The sequence below is a fragment of the Poromitra crassiceps genome (assembly GCF_964638095.1).
Source record: "Poromitra crassiceps genome assembly, chromosome: 10".
NCBI classification, from domain to species: Eukaryota; Metazoa; Chordata; class Actinopteri; order Beryciformes; family Melamphaidae; genus Poromitra; species Poromitra crassiceps.
The window spans coordinates 2413176-2435733 of NC_139631.1; the positions used below are offsets into that span (position 1 = coordinate 2413176).

The following is a 22558-nucleotide window of genomic DNA, read 5'->3' on the forward strand; positions in this document are numbered from 1 at the left end:
GTATTAAATCTTTTTCCTCCCCTGACTCTCGTTAATGAAAATTGCAAACAGTCCAAATTGCTTTATTAAAAAAGATTAAAAAAAAAAGAGAGACCTTGCGGAAATTACAGAAGTTCATTGCTGTGGCTTTTGAAAGTGTAAACAGTTTGATTTGATTTGTATTGGGTTTTCCTAATGGGGAAGTGGACTATGGGTATGCATGCAAGAAAAGGTGAAACGATTGTACCAAAGTCAAATATTCTGAGATAATGTCGTTCATATAGGTGTCTTCTCTCCTTAGGTGTTAGGATGAGTTGTTGTTGCTGGCTCAGTATCCTAAGGCGTAGTACTGAGTGTGAACTCATCTCATTACCTTTTATTGTACAGTATGCCCACTTCTCTCACCGTCAGCTCAGCATCCTATTGGATGCTTTTGTCCAAAGTGCTATAATAAAAGTGTGTGTTTTTAGCAAGGGTGGCCCTAGTGGAAATGCCCCCCCTAAAGATGATACACAGCCTACACTCTAGGAATGGGAAGATTCACCGATTTGCGGTGCACCTGCATAAAAGTCCAAGGTGTGATTTGCACAGTTAAGAAAAGTGTGCATCAGATACAATTTGGGATGAACTCGCATGGAAGCGTTTCTCACATCTGTGCTTCTGTAAAATTGGATTTATAATAGAGGCCCTATGGCAGGGGTGTCCAAACTTTTTGAATGGGGGCCAGATTAGATAACGTGAACATACCTGGGGGCCAGCTGTTTCATATGGGTTATTAAAACAAAGACAAAAAACACACACATACCACAGTAGTCCTTAAATCAATAGTTCAATTGTCTGTTTCACTTTATCCACCCGTTCACTGCCGGACAATCGCTGTTATGAATTTAGCTTATGCTGCGTTCCAGATAGCTCGGAAGTCCGATTTCCGACCTGTATACTGTATACTGTCTGATAAAGACAGGACCACACACACAGCCCTCATGCTGTGTACTGTCTGATAAAGACAGGACCACACACACAGCCCTCATGCTGTATACTGTCTGATAAAGACAGGACCACACACAGAGCCCCCATGCTGTATACTGTCTGATAAAGACAGGACCACACAGACAGCCCCCATGCTGTATACTGTCTGATAAAGACAGGACCACACACAGAGCCCCCATGCTGTATACTGTCTGATAAAGACAGGACCACACAGCCAGCCCTCATGCTGTATACTGTCTGATAAAGACAGGACCACACACACAGCCCTCATGCTGTATACTGTCTGATAAAGACAGGACCACACAGAGCCCTCATGCTGTATACTGTCTGATAAAGACAGGACCACACACACAGCCCTCATGCTGTATACTGTCTGATAAAGACAGGACCACACACACAGCCCTCATGCTGTATACTGTCTGATAAAGACAGGACCACACAGACAGCCCCCATGCTGTATACTGTCTGATAAAGACAGGACCACACACACAGTCAGCCCTCATGCTGTATACTGTCTGATAAAGACAGGACCACACAGCCCTCATGCTGTATACTGTCTGATAAAGACAGGACCACACAGCCAGCCCGCATGCTGTATACTGTCTGATAAAGACAGGACCACACAGAGCCCTCATGCTGTATACTGTCTGATAAAGACAGGACCACACACACAGCCCTCATGCTGTATACTGTCTGATAAAGACAGGACCACACACAGCCCTCATGCTGTATACTGTCTGATAAAGACAGGACCACACACAGCCCTCATGCTGTATACTGTCTGATAAAGACAGGACCACACACACAGCCCTCATGCTGTATACTGTCTGATAAAGACAGGACCACACACAGCCCTCATGCTGTATACTGTCTGATAAAGACAGGACCACACACACAGCCAGCCCGCATGCTGTGTACTGTCTGATAAAGACAGGACCACACACACAGCCCTCATGCTGTATACTGTCTGATAAAGTTGAAATAATCGGCCAATAGGAATGAGACATGGCATGAACGATGGCAGCTTTACAGCTCTATGTAGAAAAAGAGCTCTGCCACAGGTTTTGCTTTATTCCAGCTTGGAGCGAGAGAGAGAGCGAGTTTCCAGTTAAGCAAAGCATTATGCAAATAGCAGCCAGACATTTACAAAGGAGGCGCGGTTTCCCTGACTCCTCTACTTTGTCATGTCATAAAGGTTCTCCTAACAGTAAACATCACCAGGAATATACTTTCAGTTGTAGTCGCACATAATTCTAGTCTAGGGTAGAATCTTTTCAAAACGTATGAGTGACAGACCCCATTTGATTACGTTTTGTCCCAAGAACCCGCCACCTAAGAATACTTTTTGTGTTAGATGTGATTTTGATTAGAAAATAATTGCATAGCTGTCTGTCTCTTGTGTAGTAGGCGGAGTGATAGCCACAGAGTGAAACAAACCTGTAATCAGAATAGTCGTACTGTACAATCAGTCATCTCATCTAACTGGTGATTGAAATAACAGAAAAATGACACTATTCCTCTTTTTGCTGGGGACCCCCTGAAACCCACAGAAGGACTGACCTGGGGCCCAGGGGCTCCTTCTGTGGGTTTATGGCCTACTGGGTTTAAGCACTCCCCAAAGTAAAAGAAAAAGAAAAAATATAGCCTAGAAATAGCCTACCGGTACTCATGGAATGTAGGCTAAAAGTTTAAATCTGGAGACTGATTGAGCTTGTTCCACCAAGCAACACAGTGCACTATAGTGACTGATCTGAGAGCAGATGCCAGAGAGCGATGACGGCCAACGTCAGCGTGGTCAGAATGGAGAAGCTGTCAAAGCCCTTGACAGATGAGTGCGCAGCAGCATTTCTAACGGTGACAGCGACAACAGTCAAGGAGGAAGGGGAGGGGGAGGGGGCGGGGGGTGATGTGACACCGGCGCTGGCAGACAGATTAAAATAGTGCCTCTGTGACAAAGTGAGAGAATGATTTTTTTATTTTTTTACACCAGTTTCCTTCCTATGGTAAATTGCAGGCCAGGGATGGCGGAAATACGTCAGTTATGTGGGTTTTACTGTGTCTCCTAATTTCGGGTGAAGGGAATGAGAGAGGTCTAGAAGAGATTTTAATCACTCCTGTCGCTTTAAGGAACACTTATCAAAGCCTTATTATGCCAATAGAAAACACTACGAGCTCACTGAGCAAACCAAGGCACGGATCGGAGTGGATTTATGGGAAACTTCACATGATCTAAACTGGAATAGACCGCTTTGCTTTCGAGCCCGATGGAGTTTGATTACACACAGTGGATGGCTGTCTTGTTTCGGACGGATCGGATCCATTTAGGAAATATTGCGCATAAGTAGCCGCCAGACTTGGGATCCCTGCTGCCCCTGACGCGCATATAGAGGAATACGGCTTCAAACTTGTCAATGCCTATAGGATTATTCGCCCGTTTGCCAGCCGCAATCGATACTAGCTGGTCCGGCGGGGTGTGCGTGCTTTCTTCCCGGACGGATCTCTCGCCCTGGCTCGGTGTTTGACAGCCTTTGGATCATGGATTGGGCTGGTGGAAAACAACAACGGGCAGCGGCAGCGACATGATTTCTCTGCTGCGCTGTAGTAGTCTGCGGTATGCAGCGAGGCTATAGAGGCTTTAACGTTGCTGCCTGTTATTATTCCGATGCAACAAAAGTTCCGAAGCGAGTGTAATGCGTGGATTCCCGCTGTTACGCCGTTTTTGCACCTGCTTTTCACGGGGGGGAACGCGTCGACATAGGTGCAAATTAATCAAATAACGCGTGGAATCCGCTTTGGGTAAATGTTTTAGATAGCCTATATATCGCATGCATGGGATACTACTTGAACATTCAGCTTATTGGGGAGGTTTATACTCAAGGTCATTGAGTGGTATTAGCCTATATTTGCGTTGTTATTACACACACACCCCTATCTATCTTCTCGTTATAGCGCCAGGCTACAATTCTCAGTCCAGTGTGTATTTGTTATTACAGGGCGCAGCGACCATTTAGGCGAGCATACACACTGTGTGGAGTGACACACGCACGCGCGTGCACACACACACGCGCGCACGCCGCGCGCACACACACACACACACATCTTTCCTCAACCCCTCTCTTATAATAACATGGATGGGAAATTGAAGCAGGCTCGGAGATGCCGGACCAAGCGGGAGCGGGTGCGCAGGCTGCGCGAGGCAGGGAGCAGAGACGCCCGCTGCAGCCCCGTCGACCCCAACTCCTCCTGCTCCGACAGGGAGGAGGGACGCAGCCCGCCGGGGAGGGGGGACACAACAGCCGCCTCCCTGCCCGGCAAAAAGGCTCCTCGCCCCGCAGCCGCAGCCAGAGCCCCGCGTCCCCCCCGCAGGAAGAGACGCGAGTCCAGCTCTCAGGAGGAGGATATCATTGATGGATTTGCTATCGCCAGTTTCATCAGCCTGGAGCGTCTGGAGGTAAGGACCACCTTACCTTGTTATATATATAATATATGCACACGGACTGTATCAGTACTGTAGCGTGGTTGTCAAAGTGGGGGTCCTCTTGATGCCCCCAAACCCCTCCAGCAACATGACTAGTCTCATGTAGGCTAATTCAGCAGAGAGAGATGCTCCTAAATTAGAATAGTTATTCTAATCACAATGATAAACTCTCACCTGTGTGATTGTGTAGGCCAGTGGTTCTCAACCTGAGGTCCAGGGGGCCTTAGGGCAGCCATTCTCACCTCTTTTCATATCAAGGACCCCTCATTTAGTCCACAGAGCCACGACCCACATTTGATGAAAATTTGAGAATACTTTTTGCCGTTAGATATGACTTGTCCAGAAAGCTGTCTAGAGAGATAACAGTGGGAACTAGGCTCAAAATAGTCATTCTCCTACATTCTCTAATTGTATATTAACTTCTTGTAAATAAAGAAACTAGTTCATCAATTTGTTGGGGACACCTGGCTGGAACCCCCTCAAGAACCCCTGGTGGTCTCTGGACCTGCACGCTGAGAGCCACGTATGGGGTACTCTTAATCCTAAGTGTCACTCTCACCACTACTATCCCCCCAGGTACACATATAACACTATTCACAACTAAATCAACAGTAACAAAAGCGTTCCCACAAGGGGTTAAGTGGGACCTATCAAATGGGGCCTCGTGGGGCCTGATGTGTGGCTATTCAGGGTCCTTGACAGGGACATGTTTGAGAAGCCCTGTGGCACGCGCCTGTGTTTGCATCATGTCATCAGTTGAAGGCTTGTTAATGAGGTGGGATTCACTGGCAGCAATGCTTTGTCAAAGGTGCTGCTGTGTCTGTGTTGTTTGTTTGTGTTGGGCAGCATGGCCCTTTCTATTGCTATCAGCACTAAGCAGTCTGTCACTGCACTCCTGACATCTTGCTCTTTGATAACCTGTCTATTGCAGCAGTCAGCTGTAACAGGCACAGTCAGATCACTGTGTTTATATCATCTGTGTCTGCTGTGTGTGATGTCACAGTCAGATCACTGTGTTCATATCATCTGTGTCTGTCATGTGTGTGATGTCACAGTCAGATCACTGTGTTTATATCATCTGTGTCTGCTGTGTGTGATGTCACAGTCAGATCACTGTGTTTATATCATCTGTGTCTGCGTGTGTGATGTCACAGTCAGATCACTGTTCATATCATCTGTGTCTGGCATGTGTGTGATGTCACAGTCAGATCACTGTGTTCATATCATCTGTGTCTGCTGTGTGTGATGTCACAGTCAGATCACTGTGTTTATATCATCAGTGTCTGGCATGTGTGATGTCACAGTCAGATCACTGTGTTCATATCATCAGTGTCTGGCATGTGTGATGTCACAGTCAGATCACTGTGTTCATATCATCTGTGTCTGGCATGTGTGTGATGTCACAGTCAGATCACTGTGTTCATATCATCTGTGTCTGGCATGTGTGTGATGTCACAGTCAGATCACTGTGTTCATATCATCTGTGTCTGGCATGTGTGTGTGTGATGTCACAGTCAGATCACTGTGTTTATATCTGTGTCTGTCATGTGTGTGTGTGATGTTTGAGGAGTGATTTGGGGAAGAAAGGAGGCTCTCTTGTGACATCCGCTCATCTCTCTTATCTCCTAATGTTCCAAATGATAAATAAAACATGGCTCCCTCTGGGACACCAGCTGACTGACAAGACAGGCACTTCTCTCCAACACCCCCCCCCCCATCCCCTCCTGCTTATACTGGGGATAGTCGCCCTCATTATTGTGGTTGTAATATGAATCAGTAGCTTTCATAAGCCTTAGCTAAGGCCATATCCTCTGAGGTCAATGTGTTTCAACATGACACCATTTAACAGTCAAGCGCACTTTGTTTCACTGACAGCCTCCCGTGTCTGTAGGCTTAGCTATGACACTCATCAGACATGATTGACACTTGCCTCCTACATAGTGGGCACTGCGTAGTGGGTAGTGGGTGCTGGCTTAGTCAACTCAGTCTAATAACAGAATGTACAGTTGCAGTTCACTAATTGCACGATGCACCTTGTCCAGTGGGATACACAGGACGAACGGAGGATTCGCTCACTTGGAGCTGGTGGTCATCAATTTGCCACCTCCCATCTGTTAACAAGTTGAACCTGCCCGGGTCACCAGTAATTATATTGCTCTTCCATTTAGCCTGGCCCCTTCGTGCTACTCAGAGTGGCTGTGAAAGCAGATAGGGGTGAAAGAGAGAGAGAGAGAGAGAGAGACGGGGAGGGTGAGTAGTATAACGATACTACCAATTCCACAGCCAAAATGATCATTGTGTTACACCTCATAAAATCCCATAGTGATGCCATAGCAAAATTTCGAAAATACCATAAAGTAGCATATACAACCTCTATGAACTCACGACGAGTGAGTGAGTCCCCTATATAGGAATAGACTACTATTGCGACGTTTCATCAAGCTTGTAATTGCTTGTGTTTGTGGTCAAAATGTGGATGAAGTGTGTGCGAGTGTGTGTGTGTGTGTGTGTGTGTGTGTGTGTGTGTGTGCACGTGCGTGTGTGTGAGCAGCCATGTCTGGATTGGCATGCGTGTAGTGCACTGTGATCTTACGTGTGAGCATGGCTGCCCTTGGCGCTGTGGGTACAGTATCTCCTGACAGCTGTGTGTACTGTGTGTACAGTGTGTGTGTGTGTGTGTGTGTGTGTACAGTGTGTGTGTGTGTGTGTGTGTGTGTGTGTGTGTATGTGTACAGTATCTCCTGACAGCTGCTGACTCTGAAAGACTTTGAGGATGTCACAGCGGAAAAGTGCCTTCTACTGGCAGGCAGCATCCTCCAGCATGCATGGGTGTCTCCACTGCTGTCAACACTGACATCGAGGAATAGTCTCCAGTGTGTTTAGCCGTTAGCCCCCTTAAGAGTAGGGCTAACACTCCATGTGTCTTTTACTATGCTGCTCCCTAGATTTTAATTTGACACCTAATCTCTGGGCGTTTTCCTCGCTGCCTCACTGCTAAATGAATACACTGTAGTGTGCTGTGCTCTACCTGCTAGCTTATGTTCCAGGGCCAATCAAATGAGGCGTGATGGAGCTGGGTGTGACTGTGAAGTGAGACTCACTTGCTGGTAATTGGATTGATTTGCATGCAGATGGACTGCGCTTATTAGATGTTGTTGTTGGTGGATGTGGTGCTTCTGTGAAGGGCTGAGCGTGTTTTCCCTGCACGTGCCCACAATAACAAGCACAACACTTACCTTTGTGTCCAACTGGAAGCAGGGTCCAAAACTAACACCTGCCAAGCACCAAGCGCTGGTCAATTCTGGGTTTGGCGGATAAAAAAAAAAAATTTGGTCCCGCCAGCTGGCCCGGTGAATTCGGTCATAATCACAGCATAGTTTTTGATGTGCTTATAGACCTGGCTGAGATCACCAACACAGAGGTAAGAGACAGATCGCTAGCTGCCAGGAGTATTGAGACAGAGACGCACTTGTCACAGACAGAAACGTTACACCGCATGGTGAAACGCTGCGTTTAGGGCAAAACGACATCGGGGAACCGAGTGGCGAATAGCTTTATTTCCCTTTGCCTCTGTACTAGCAGCTAGCTTCTGCTCTGGCTGAAAAGTTCCACCGGGCTTGGTTTGCGGTCCCGGTTAGCTTTGTCAAGCTACCTAGAATTAGCTAGGATGAGACAGGAAGTGGGGGGTTTTGCCTTGGGAGTTAAAGCGTAGCTTGTGTCACTTTTGCACCTTTGAGAAAAAATTTGGAACAATAGCATATTGGGCTGCATCACATACATGGTGAGAGAAGTGTAAGTATAAAGTATTAAGAGGAGTTTGCAGACTAAAAACTTGAGGTACTTATTTTTAGTCATGATGCAGTTTAATATTTTTGGCTGGTACATTTTCTCAAGTTATCTGCCATTGGCAGATGAGCCGAAAAGTTAATTTTGGACTGACTGTAAGTAACAACAATCATCCAATCACATTCAGGTAATAAGCCTCATCGGTTTGGCTGTTTTTGCCCCTCTGTAACATCAGTGCTTTGCTTTTACATGGGATTTTCAGCCAGTGAGTGAATTACAGTCCTTGAAAATTTCCGTCGGGCATTACGCTCAACTGTGTGCTCGAGTGCAGCTCCTCACCTACGGTGCCTGGCTCCGCTAATTGCTTATCAATTATCCAGAGGACACAGCAGCATTTAGCCAGAGAACAGCACTGACCTATTGCGTTGTGCTGTAATAGGCCCACAGTGGCGTCGGTGGAGGGAGTGTGTGACCCTCTTGACCCCTGCAGAGTGACTGATGGCTAATGTCGCTGTGTTTATAACAGGCCGTACAGCGGGTCTACTGTCTGTGTTTATAACAGGCCGTACAGCGGGGCTACTGTCTGTGTTTATAACAGGCCGTACAGCGGGGCTACTGTCTGTGTTTATAACAGGCCATACAGCGGAGCTACTGTCTGTGTTTATAACAGGCCGTACAGCGGAGCTACTGTCTGTGTTTATAACAGGCCGTACAGCAGGGCTACTGTCTGTGTTTATAACAGGCCGTACAGCAGGGCTACTGTCTGTGTTTATAACAGGCCGTACAGCGGAGCTACTGTCTGTGTTTATAACAGGCCATACAGCAGGGCTACTGTCTGTGTTTATAACAGGCCGTACAGCGGAGCTACTGTCTGTGTTTATAACAGGCCGTACAGCGGAGCTACTGTCTGTGTTTATAACAGGCCGTACAGCGGAGCTACTGTCTGTGTTTATAACAGGCCGTACAGCGGGGCTACTGTCTGTGTTTATAACAGGCCATACAGCGGAGCTACTGTCTGTGTTTATAACAGGCCGTACAGCGGAGCTACTGTCTGTGTTTATAACAGGCCGTACAGCAGGGCTACTGTCTGTGTTTATAACAGGCCGTACAGCGGAGCTACTGTCTGTGTTTATAACAGGCCGTACAGCAGAGCTACTGTCTGTGTTTATAACAGGCCGTACAGCAGAGCTACTGTCTGTGTTTATAACAGGCCGTACAGCAGGGCTACTGTCTGTGTTTATAACAGGCCGTACAGCAGGGCTACTGTCTGTGTTTATAACGGGCCATACAGCAGGGCTACTGTCTGTGTTTATAACGGGCCGTACAGCAGAGCTACTGTCTGTGTTTATAACAGGCCGTACAGCGGAGCTACTGTCTGTGTTTATAACGGGCCATACAGCAGGGCTACTGTCTGTGTTTATAACAGGCCGTACAGCGGAGCTACTGTCTGTGTTTATAACAGGCCGTACAGCGGAGCTACTGTCTGTGTTTATAACAGGCCGTACAGCGGAGCTACTGTCTGTGTTTATAACAGGCCGTACAGCGGAGCTACTGTCTGTGTTTATAACAGGCCGTACAGCGGAGCTACTGTCTGTGTTTATAACAGGCCGTACAGCGGGGCTACTGTCTGTGTTTATAACGAGCCATACAGCGGGGCTACTGTCTGTGTTTATAACGGGCCATACAGCAGGGCTACTGTCTGTGTTTATAACGAGCCATACAGCGGGGCTACTGTCTGTGTTTATAACGGGCCGTACAGCAGAGCTACTGTCTGTGTTTATAACGGGCCGTACAGCAGAGCTACTGTCTGTGTTTATAACAGGCCGTACAGCGGGGCTACTGTCTGTGTTTATAACGGGCCGTACAGCAGAGCTACTGTCTGTGTTTATAACGGGCCGTACAGCGGAGCTACTGTCTGTGTTTATAACAGGCCGTACAGCGGGACTACTATGTCATTAGCACTCCTCCAACATCAATATCCTGTCCTCCCACGGTTCAACGAGCCCACATGGTCATCATGTCCTGGTTTACTCTCTCTCTCTCTCTCTCTCTCTTTTTCTTTTAATCTGGATTTAAGTCCTTTGCTACAAATTGTGTCAAATGAATAGTCTGTGAAAGCTTTTCCATTTACTGTTCTAACCACTTGGTGTCTGGTAGGTTTTTCCTGGGAAAAATCCTCTGGTGCACAAAAACGTTTTATGTTTCTGGTTCATTTGGAATGAATAAAAGTCAGGATGCACCGTATATCGGTAGCGGCCAATACTGGCCTTGTTGATTGCAATCGGCCATCGGCAAAAAAAGATGCCGTTCACCGATTAACAGTGGCCGATATTTGACCTCTCAGTTGGGTCACATAATTTGTTGTTTGTTGTTTGTTTCATAATTACATAACATGACGGTATGATTGAATTTTCGCTGATTCAAAGAGAGTGTGATGAAGGGCTCACAAGACTTTAAAACAGGTCAGTTATTTGTTTATAATGAAGATTTCTTTGTTTCCCTGTCAAAAAAAGTAAAATAGTGAAAAAACAGATCAGTATTGCCTATCAGCCAAATTGTTATTTCGGGCCCCAGAATTTTGCAATCGGCACATCCCTAAATAGAAGAACTGAAGGACGCCTCGGAAATACTTTTTGAGGAAGGAGAGTGTTAATCAATCTCACTCCCGTCTTGACTCCAAACACTCTGCTGAGGCTGAGGCTGCACCACCGCAGAGTCACGCCGTGCTCCCTCCCATCACCTCTTTCATTACAGCTCAAAGCTATTTGCAGCACCGGCCATATTTGTTTACGGTGTGTTTATTTGCTTTGAATCCCCCCCGTTTCTGTCCACCATACACACACAGCTGTCCTGTCCCACAGCTGTCCTGTCGCGCTTTGTCACCGCCACATTTTTGTGATTTGAAGAACTTTAGCGATGATTCAGCGAGTTTTTATGTTTTTTTCTTGGATCAACAGATTACACAATCCGGGTTGAGAAACTGTTTTGTCCTTTTGGCTCGTGTAACCCCTTCACAATAAATAAATAAATAAAAATATAAATAAATACATAAATAAATAAAAGCATGCCCATTCTAATAATGAGGCTATTATTTATTCCTGTTTTTTTGCTGAAAAGTTGACTTGACAGAGATGTGAGGTTTTCACCTGACAGCAGCGCTATAAAACAATGACTCATTGCAGCCCAACCCCTCCAGAAGTCTCCCTGTGCGTATCAGACGAGTGAGCTGGTAACGAAATGACACAATTATCCGTGTGTCACAGCAGTAACAAGATGTTTGATTTGCTCTGTGAGTGACGGCGGAGTGGCAAATCCCCTCTCGCTAATCCACAGTCCTTCTGTTCATCTGCTTTAACATGCATTTACATATGTGTTCATGTTCATCTGCTTTAACTTGCATTTACATATGTGTTTATGTTCATCTGCTTTAACATGCATTTAATGTACATATGTGTTTATGTTCATCTGCTTTAACTTGCATTTACATACATGTATGTGTTTATGTTAATCTGCTTTAACTTGCATTTACAGATGTGTTTATGTTCATCTGCTTTAACTTGCATTTACAGATGTGTTTCTGTACATCTGCTTTAACATGCATTTACAGATGTGTTTCTGTACATCTGCTTTAACTTGCATTTACAGATGTGTTTCTGTACATCTGCTTTAACTTGCATTTACAGATGTGTTTCTGTACATCTGCTTTAACATGAATGGACAGCTTTGTTTATGTACATCTGCTTTAACATGCATTTACACATGTGTTTCTGTACATCTGCTTTAACATGCATTTACAGATGTGTTTCTTTACATCAGATTTAACATGCATTGACAGATGTGTTTCTGTACATCTGCTTTAACATGCATTTACAGATGTGTTTATGTACATCTGCTTTAACATGCATTGACAGATGTGTTTCTGTACATCTGCTTTAACATGCATTTACAGATGTGTTTCTGTACATCTGCTTTAACATGCATTTACAGATGTGTTTGTGTACATCTGCTTTAACATGCATTTACAGATGTGTTTCTGTACATCTGCTTTAACATGCATTTACAGATGTGTTTCTGTACATCTGCTTTAACATGCATTGACAGATGTGTTTCTGTACATCTGCTTTAACATGCATTTACAGATGTGTTTCTGTACATCTGCTTTAACATGCATTTACAGATGTGTTTCTGTACATCTGCTTTAACATGCATTTACAGATGTGTTTCTATACATCTGCTTTAACATGCATTTACAGATGTGTTTCTGTACATCTGCTTTAACATGTATTTACAGATGTGTTTCTGTACATCTGCTTTAACATGCATTTACAGATGTGTTTCTGTACATCTGCTTTAACATGCATTTACAGATGTGTTTCTGTACATCTGCTTTAACATGTATTTACAGATGTGTTTCTGTACATCTGCTTTAACATGCATTTACAGATGTGTTTCTGTACATCTGCTTTAACATGCATTTACATATGTGTTTCTATACATCTGCTTTAACATGCATTTACAGATGTGTTTATGTACATCTGCTTTAACATGCATTTACAGATGTGTTTCTGTACATCTGCTTTAACTTGCATTTACAGATGTGTTTCTGTACATCTGCTTTAACTTGCATTTACAGATGTGTTTCTGTACATCTGCTTTAACATGCATTTACACATGTGTTTCTGTACATCTGCTTTAACATGAATGGACAGCTTTGTTTATGTACATCTGCTTTAACATGCATTTACACATGTGTTTCTGTACATCTGCTTTAACATGCATTTACAGATGTGTTTCTTTACATCAGATTTAACATGCATTGACAGATGTGTTTCTGTACATCTGCTTTAACATGCATTTACAGATGTGTTTGTGTACATCTGCTTTAACATGCATTTACAGATGTGTTTATGTACATCTGCTTTAACATGCATTGACAGATGTGTTTATGTACATCTGCTTTAACATGCATTTACAGATGTGTTTATGTACATCTGCTTTAACATGCATTGACAGATGTGTTTATGTACATCTGCTTTAACATGCATTTACAGATGTGTTTCTATACATCTGCTTTAACATGCATTTACAGATGTGTTTCTGTACATCTGCTTTAACATGCATTGACAGATGTGTTTATGTACATCTGCTTTAACATGCATTTACAGATGTGTTTATGTACATCTGCTTTAACATGCATTGACAGATGTGTTTATGTACATCTGCTTTAACATGCATTTACAGATGTGTTTCTATACATCTGCTTTAACATGCATTTACACATGTGTTTCTTTACATCTGCTTTAACATGCATTTACAGATGTGTTTATGTACATCTGCTTTAACATGCATTGACAGATGTGTTTATGTACATCTGCTTTAACATGCATTTACAGATGTGTTTCTATACATCTGCTTTAACATGCATTTACACATGTGTTTCTTTACATCTGCTTTAACATGCATTGACAGATGTGTTTATGTACATCTGCTTTAACATGCATTTACAGATGTGTTTATGTACATCTGCTTTAACATGCATTTACACATGTGTTTCTTTACATCTGCTTTAACATGCATTGACAGATGTGTTTATGTACATCTGCTTTAACATGCATTTACACATGTGTTTCTTTACATCTGCTTTAACATGCATGTACAGATGTGTTTCTATACATCTGCTTTAACATGCATTTACACATGTGTTTCTTTACATTTGCTTTAACATGCATTGACAGATGTGTTTATGTACATCTGCTTTAACATGCATTTACAGATGTGTTTCTGTACATCTGATTTAACATGAATGGACAGCTTTGTTTCTGTTCATCTGCTTACTGTACATGCATTTAGAGAAGTGTTTGTGTTTTTGGTTCCGCAGCACCAGTTCCTGAATGCAGCTTAATGAGGATTTGATTTAGTGATATTGCACAATGTGAAGAGGGCGTGGAGCCAAAATGACTTTCATAAAGAGAAGCTCTGGATGAGATTTACATCTCGCTTTCTGTTCCCCTTTTCTTCACCCAGGGAAGATTGGCTAAGGACTTCATCTCCCCCCTGCAACTTATTTTTCTCCTCCCATATTTTACTGACACCATTCTCACATTCTACCCAGTGCCAAGATGCACTACATACATGCTGGCATAAGGCCTCAAGCTGAACATCGCTCACAACCATTTCTAGCTAGCAGCCACGACAGTGTGCGTGCGTGTGTGGCTTGTATTGGTTTCACCTTGTGTGTGTATGTGCGTGTGTGTGTGTGTGTGTGCGTGTGTGTGTGTGTGTGTGTGTGTGTGTCATCAAAATGTGGTCCTGGTGACACATTGTAGCAGGAACTACCACAGCAGCGGTTTTGAGTACTTTGCCAGGTGTTTATATGTTTGTCTGTCTGTCAGATTTTGTCACCACAATAGCGTCATAACCGTACAATGTGCACTCATGAAGACACTGCCCCCCCCCCCCCCTTTTATGCCCCTGCCCCCTGGCCCACATTCGTTTGACGTTGTGGCCATGGCGGCTGGTGTCGTTGTGTCCTTGTTTGTCCTTGCAGCCCTCTGGATCAAGTCATATTCATGACTTGCTGTCCTGAGACAGACAGCATTGTTAGCACTCAGGTGGCACCATGTCCTCCCTATTAGCAGCTAAGGCCAGCTAGCACTCGGGACTGCTGCTCTGTCACATGAAGACATTTTGGAGTCAGAACCGCTTTATTCACAATAAATGAGCTGCAGGCCGTCCTGGTAGCACTGCTTTAGAGACTCATCTGCACTTTCTCACTTCCTACTACATGAGCTTTAGGCTGATTCCAGCCACAGGAATGATCTGTGAGGTCTGCGAGGTTGAAGAACCTTCATCTCTTGCCTCTCTTGAGCCACTTGGGAACATCAGGATTCGGCCTTTATGTATTTTAAGACTCAAACCTTGACGTATTGGCGTATGGTAGTGTGAGCTGCTCAGCATCTCATATCTGAGCTGAGGCCACAGAAGGTAAAGATACACCAGCGAGCTGCTCCACCTCCAGCCAGATTCCACGCTTTCTTGATTTGTGCAGAGGTGTGAAAACCTCTGCCACGCACGAAGAAAACATGATCGTTAAGTCATTACGTGTGTGATGTTCACTCTCTTCACACTCACAGGCTTCAGGAATACCACCATGCAAAGTGATCCAGTGGAAGCTGTACTGTAACGCTGCAGCGGTTGTTGCTGCTGTACGGAGGTTGTTGCAGGGGGTTGCAGCAGTCTTGCTGGGTGTTTCCCCCTGCAGGGCGGCGATAGCGCTGCGCATCATATGCCAGCGCTGACAAACAACTCTGCCTTTAATTAACAAGGCGTCCCCCCCCCTCTCCCCCCACCCCCATCCCCCCTGAGGCTGCGCTGCTCGTTGGCTGACACGTCCCGTGGAGAGAGGCTCCTTAATGCCGATGGGACGTCCCCCCGGCCCCCGACTCTCTCTTTTAACTGTCACACACTGTGGAGCGGATACATGCACGGTCACGAGCTCGCTCACAGTCACACACACACACACACACACACACACACACACACACACACACACACACACACACACACACACACACACACGTAGACACACAGGGTTGAACCCCCCACAGTGCACCTGTCAAAACCATCGACCAGTGACCTAAATATATCCACCACAAGGAAGGCTCTGTTACCATCTGAGTGGAAGTGTGTCGATGTGTATCTGGGGGGGATGGGAATTGATTCGTCAGCCTCTGGCACAATATTATCACAATACTGTACTTGAGTAGCAACATTTGAGGCATTTAGCTGACTGCTGCTAACGAGTGCAGCGCGACAATCCAACATTACAAGCAAGCATTAAGACAGGATGGAAGGATCAAAGCCAGACTGTAGCAGCTCAGACAATACACGTCAGGAACAGATGTGCCTTTGATATTCAACTTAAACATCTCATGCTGTAGAGTCATGAGAACCAGTAATAGGAATGAAAAGTAGGGATTAAAACGGTCTAACCCATAGAATGCTATGCTTTTGTAAAATTTCGCAGGTTTTCACCTAGCAGCACTCCTATGTGTTTTATGTATTTATGTATTTATTTGTTTAGATAAATAAATCCAGGTTGCGATGAGTCATCCCCACCACCACCACCTTTTCTCCACAATTGTACTTTGCCAATTTCCCCCTGCCAAGCTGTCCCGGTTGTTGCTCCACCCCCTCTGCCGATCTGGGGAGAGTTGTAGACTAGCACATGCTTCCTCCGATACATGATGTGCAGGAGTTTTATCGGCAGGATGTAGCGCGTGGGAGGATCACGCTATTCACCCCCAGTTCCCCTCCCCTCCAAACAGAGTCACATTAAATGGAAATTCTATTATGGATCCTTGAAAAGCCATGGAAAAGTTTAGACATTTTATATCCATGGAAATGTGTGGGAACCCTGGCAGCTGTCAGTTGTCTGTTCTGAGGTGTCACTCCACTGCCTGACAGAGTGAACCCACCATCAGCTGCAAAACCTCACAATCACAGTCTCTCTGTTTCCAGGTGCAGTGCATCTCCAAAGAATCACTGCGACGAGCGTACACAGCTACGTGTACACAGCTACGTGCACACAGCTACGTGCACACAGAAACGTGCACACAGAGACGTGCACACAGCTACGTGCACACAGCTACGTGCACACAGAAACGTGCACACAGCTACGTGCACACAGCTACGTGCACACAGAGACGTGCACACAGCGACGTGCACACAGAGACGTGCACACAGCTACGTGCACACAGCTACGTGCACACAGCTACGTGCACACAGCTACGTGCACACAGAGACGTGCACACAGCTACGTGCACACAGCTACGTGCACACAAAGACGTGCACACAGCTACGTGCACACAGCTACGTGCACACAGAGACGTGCACACTGCAACGTGCACACAGAGACGTGCACACAGAGACGTGCACACTGCAACGTGCACACAGAGACGTGCACACAGCTACGTGCACACACAGAGACGTGCACACAGCAACATGCACACACAAAGACGTGCACACAGCTACGTGCACACTGTGACGCGCACACAGAGACGTGCACACAGCGACGTGCACACAGCGACGTGCACACACACAGAGACATGCACACAGCAACGTGCACACACATCAAGGTGCACACAGACGTGCACACAGCGACGTGCACACACAGAGACATGCACACAGCAACGTGCACACACAGACGTGCACACACAGACGTGCACACAGCGACGTGCACACACAGCAACGTGCACACACACAGAGACGTGCACACAGCGACGTGCACGGCTGACACATACTAAGTGACACAGAAAAGCATGTGGGCAGCTATATAAGCCATTTCCTGGTTGTCTTTCCTCGCTGTCCTCCGTCTTCCTGTCTCAGTGTTTGCACTGCGGTGAAGGACAGGATGTAATTAGGGCGTGATTAAGACGCTGTCTCCGAGCACCAGATGGATTAGGAAGCTGCCCCCCGTTGAAAAGTTTGCCGGTGCTTCTCCAGCGCCGCATCGTGCATCGTGCCCCTCCCTCCCTCTGCCTCTCATAGCCCGTGTCTGCCTGCTAGGCCGCCTGATGAACGAGCGTTATTAAATGTTAACAAAAGACATCTCATTTTAGCAGCTCGGGAAAAAAGAAATTATTTGGAGATAACTTCAGAATAATCGTATTTGTCATTCAGCCCCAAGTATTTTCCAGCCCGTGTGGTTTTGCTTCTACATAATGCCGCACTTGGCCTTGGCAGCTCGAAATGAATGACTAGCAAATGAGCCCTGCGAAGGATTTACAATACAAATAATGAAACCCAAGTAGAGAGGGATCTATTAAGTGGCTCATTAAGTAATGACTGTTTTCCTTTCCAGCCGTAGCCTTCGCTGACAGAGAGCGAAGAGAAAGCTCTGACAAGCTGGCCGGCCCTCGCCCTCACATCATCCCTCTTCACTGTTTTGTTTGTTGCGCGACGCCACCAGGCATTTTTTCCCTGGCTCCTTGGACTCGCTCGGTCCTAAAGGTCTGGCTGCTCGGGCCAAGTCAAGTGTTTGTAACACTCGCCCACTAATCATTTGAGCCAGGCTCTTCAACAGCACAAGACGGATGCTTCAGGACAGAGTGGGGGCACATGCTACTTAACACAAAAAGCCCTAGTAACTGACACATGGCTTTCATGTAGAGAAGCATACTTCTGTATACTGGAGCGGTACACCTTAGAGCCTTTGTTCACACCTGGTGCTTAACATAAGCAGAGCTGAAGCTTGAAGCAGGCTCAAGCTGATCTGACGCTTAACCGGTCACACAAGAAGCCTTCTCTTTTCCTCAGCGCTTCGCTCGGCGCACCTTGAACCTTGAACCTTGAAGGACGCCAAAAGGAAACTTGTGGGTTCAGCGCAGGTTGAGCGTAGGTTGAGCGTTGCTTCGGCGTATGGTGTGAACGGGCTGTTAGGCTTGCCACGGTGTGGACGTTTTCCCACCGGTTAATAAACTTGTGACAACACCGGTGTTACCAGTGACATCGTACAGTTTACAAGAGAACATATTTGTCGGCTCAATACCTGTTTGACCCTTCTGTTTGTGCCTGTTTCTGGCTTTTCTTCCACCGTGAAGATACGAGCTCCTCAGCTGTCCTTGACAGTATGGATTTTGTATCATTTACTTCAGCTCTCAGTCTGACACAGCCGTCAAGCTAGACAAGGTAGAGTGTGGATATTCATGTTATATTTGCTACGAAAAGTGGTGTGATCATCACAGCGGACTTCTCCCTGTTTACACTGCTCTCTGAACAAGCTCGTCTAGGTGAGCTGTGTGTTCCTCACTGCTGTTACTTCATATAAACAAACGAGTTGAATTCACTTGAACACTTGAACTCACACTGGGTTGAAATGAGGACAGAATGTGTACGTTAGTTTCTTCTTTACATTTCTACAACACAAACTCTCTCAGCTCCGCGGCTCACTGTCTGTGGCTGCTGCCAGCAGTCTGCTGGGTGTTTGAGGGTGCGTTTGTTTGTCGCACGGAGTGTGCCGGTGGTGTGGAGTACGTTTACCGTGTTAAGCACAGTGATTGGCCAGAAGGACCCCACCCAGCCAGGAAACTAGAGACTGTCTCACGAAGCTACACCAACGCTTTACTTGAGTGAGACTGCATGAAGGGAATTTGGCATGTGTTGTGTTGCGCTGCGCCATTGGGGGCACAGTGTCAGTGGGCAAGTAATGTATTCGGTGTATGCCCGACCACCGTGTCTCTGGTAACACGACCGCGGCAAGCCTAGCATACATACACAGGCTATCTAGAGACGTTTAATCAAGTCCAACTTCTGACTTTTTAAGGCCTTCTCAATGTTTGCAATGCCAGTTAGAATAAGATATGAAAACAATTAAAAGGACAAAGAGCAGACCAAGAATCTCAAACATTTTCTCTACCCGCCAAGACTTCAAAATATTGTGCTGCATGCTTGAGTTCTCGAGTTAGAATCTAATTGAAAACACTCTCCAGGACCTGCAGACACCCTGATACAAGTGTCACAGGGAGGATGGCGGTAACGCTGGCACAGATCTGAAGTCGCTAAGATCAGATCACAGATCTGATCTGCAGATCACAGAGAGGCCTCCACTCGGCGAGGCCGCGATTTCGAGGAGGAGCCGTGCTTTCAAAGACATGACTCACACCGTCGTGACATTGCTTGGATTCTCGCTACATGTTTTCCTAATAATCCGCTCTTGGTGTGAAAGCAATTAGCGTTAACAGTTGTCGACATGCTCTTCTGCTAGCGACACTCGCTACCAACACCGGCTCTGAGGGGAATAGTCTTTATAGGCTAAGTGATGCTGAAAATAATTACTCGGCACTCCACTCCCCGCTCTGAAATAAGATTTGGAAATATGGTTGTCTGCCATTTATTGTAGCTTATTGTCAGTTGGTATGTTGCTTTTATTCACAGCAGTCAGTCATGCTTGGCCTTTGCATGCACGCGTGCACGTGCGTGCACAATCGTAAATGTGCGCATGTGTGTTTATGTTGGCGTGGGTGCGAACAAAGCCAAGTAAGGACTGTTGCTTCAGTGTATTGTGTGATAGCTTTGGCAGCCATATAATACGCTGTGGCCAATAGCCCTTAGATAAGAGGGTGGTTATGCAATATGGAATCTCTCTCCTTCCCACCGCCACTTCCATTCCCTTCCCTGTCTGGGTGACATTTCCCTGACAGCTCAAGGCTGAGCTGCCACGCTGCACGTTGTCCTGCTTTCAAATCAGGTCTCTGAGTCTCTTTGTTCGCCAAGTCGTACGGTGAATCTAGAGCAGTATAGTGAATCTAGATCAGTATAGTGAATCTAGATCAGTATGGTGAATCTAGATCAGTATAGTGAATCTAGATCAGTATAGTGAATCTAGAGCAGTACAGTGAATGTAGAGCGGTACAGGGAATATAGAGCAGTACAGGGAATCTAGAGTAGTATAGTGAATCTAGAGCAGTATAGTGAATCTAGAGTAGTATAGTGAATCTAGAGCAGTATAGTGAATCTAGAGCAGTACAGTGAATCTAGAGCAGTATAGTGCATCTAGAGCAGTATAGTGAATATAGAGCAGTATAGTGAATCTAGAGTAGTATAGTGAATCTAGAGCAGTATAGTGAATCTAGAGCAGTATAGTGAATCTAGAGCAGTACAGTGAATCTAGAGCAGTATAGTGAATATAGAGCAGTATAGTGCATCTAGAGCAGTATAGTGAATCTAAAGTAGCACAGTGAATCTAGAGTAGCACAGTGAATCTAGAGCAGTATAGTGAATCTAGAGCAGTATAGTGAATCTAGAGCAGTATAGTGAATCTAGAGTAGCACAGTAAATCTAGAGTAGCACAGTGAATCTAGAGTAGCACAGTGAATCTAGAGCAGTATAGTGAATCTAGAGCAGTATAGTGAATCTAGAGCAGTATAGTGAATCTAGAGCAGTATAGTGCATCTAGAGCAGTATAGTGAATCTAGAGCAGTATAGTGAATCTAAAGTAGCACAGTGAATCTAGAGTAGCACAGTGAATCTAGAGCAGTATAGTGAATCTAGAGCAGTATAGTGAATCTAGAGCAGTATAGTGAATCTAGAGCAGTATAGTGCATCTAGAGCAGTATAGTGAATCTAAAGTAGCACAGTGAATCTAGAGTAGCACAGTGAATCTAGAGCAGTATAGTGAATCTAGAGCAGTATAGTGAATCTAGAGCAGTATAGTGAATCTAGAGTAGCACAGTAAATCTAGAGCAGCACAGTAAATCTAGAGCAGCACAGTGAATCTAGAGTAGCACAGTAAATCTAGAGTAGCACAGTAAATCTAGAGGAATTTGTCATGGGTTGACAGGTGGAGAGACTATTGATTACACTGGCACATGACTCTGTTGCACTGTATCTACTGACACTTGTGTTGGGACAACAGGACCTCATATACAGGGCAGGAGGAGAGTGGAAGACGTATGGAGGACTTGGGTTAGACCAATATATTAGTTTAGCTATATATCAGATCTTCTATTAAAAGGTGTATATGAGCCAGTCATTGTCATTCATCTCCATCCAATATGATGGATATAATGCAGTTTATTTGATTACATATTTATGAATTGATCAATACTACATTAGTTGTCTATGGGAAGCACTCAACCTGAACTGAATCTAATTTGACATTTTGATCTGATTCCATTATACATGCATACATTCTTCTTTTGTTAACCATCCTCAGTAGTAGTAGTAGTAGTAGTAGTAGTAGTTGGATCATCCTGGGTTTCAGTAGAGAGTTTCAGTGTACTTACAGTACTTCTGCCTATGGCTCCTTCATGGAGCATACAGTAGGCCATTGACCACAGCCTACCAGAGTCTTCCCTCCTGTCCAGCTGTTTCCATGTCAGCCTGCTCTGCTTGATGTCAGTCTCCAGGTCCCTGCGCCAGCTGTTCTTGGGACGGCCTCTCTTTCTTGTGCCTTGGAGGTTATATCTAACTGTCCTGTCCCCTGCTCAGGCATTGGCATCAGCCGTCAGCCATGGAAGGAATTTACTAGCGCAGAAAGATGCTCCACTGCTCTTTGCTTTGCGTCCGATGGCTGCGTACACACAAAGAAAAATCGCAGGGGTTAAATTTTGATGGCTGACGCACACGTTCTCCCTCATTGAAATAAGTTGAACTGATTGTTTTCTGGTCAATCCGTTAAACACACACACACACACACACACACACACACACACACACACACACACAATGCAACACTGGTACTGGAGCTCAAGCGTAAGGGCCTGCCTGGTGATGCTGGCATTGGGTTTCTGGAGTGTGTGGCCGATCCATCTCCATCTTCTTCTC

General features: G+C 45.4%; 1 protein-coding gene across 6 annotated transcripts in view; it reads left to right on the forward strand.

Moving 5' to 3' along the window:
• The first annotated feature begins 3932 nt into the window (after positions 1–3932).
• Positions 3933–22558, forward strand: part of fbrsl1 (fibrosin-like 1) — a 420341-nt gene continuing 401715 nt past the window's right edge. For 5 of the 6 annotated variants that reach the window (XM_083644556.1, XM_083644560.1, XM_083644558.1 and 2 more), the window contains exon 1: positions 3934–4420. In XM_083644556.1, the coding sequence (XP_083500682.1) occupies positions 4097–4420 (324 nt within the window). In that variant the 5' untranslated portion in view covers positions 3934–4096. Of the gene's footprint in view, positions 4421–22558 lie in introns of all 6 variants that reach the window. The other variant, XM_083644557.1, reaches the window with a different exon arrangement.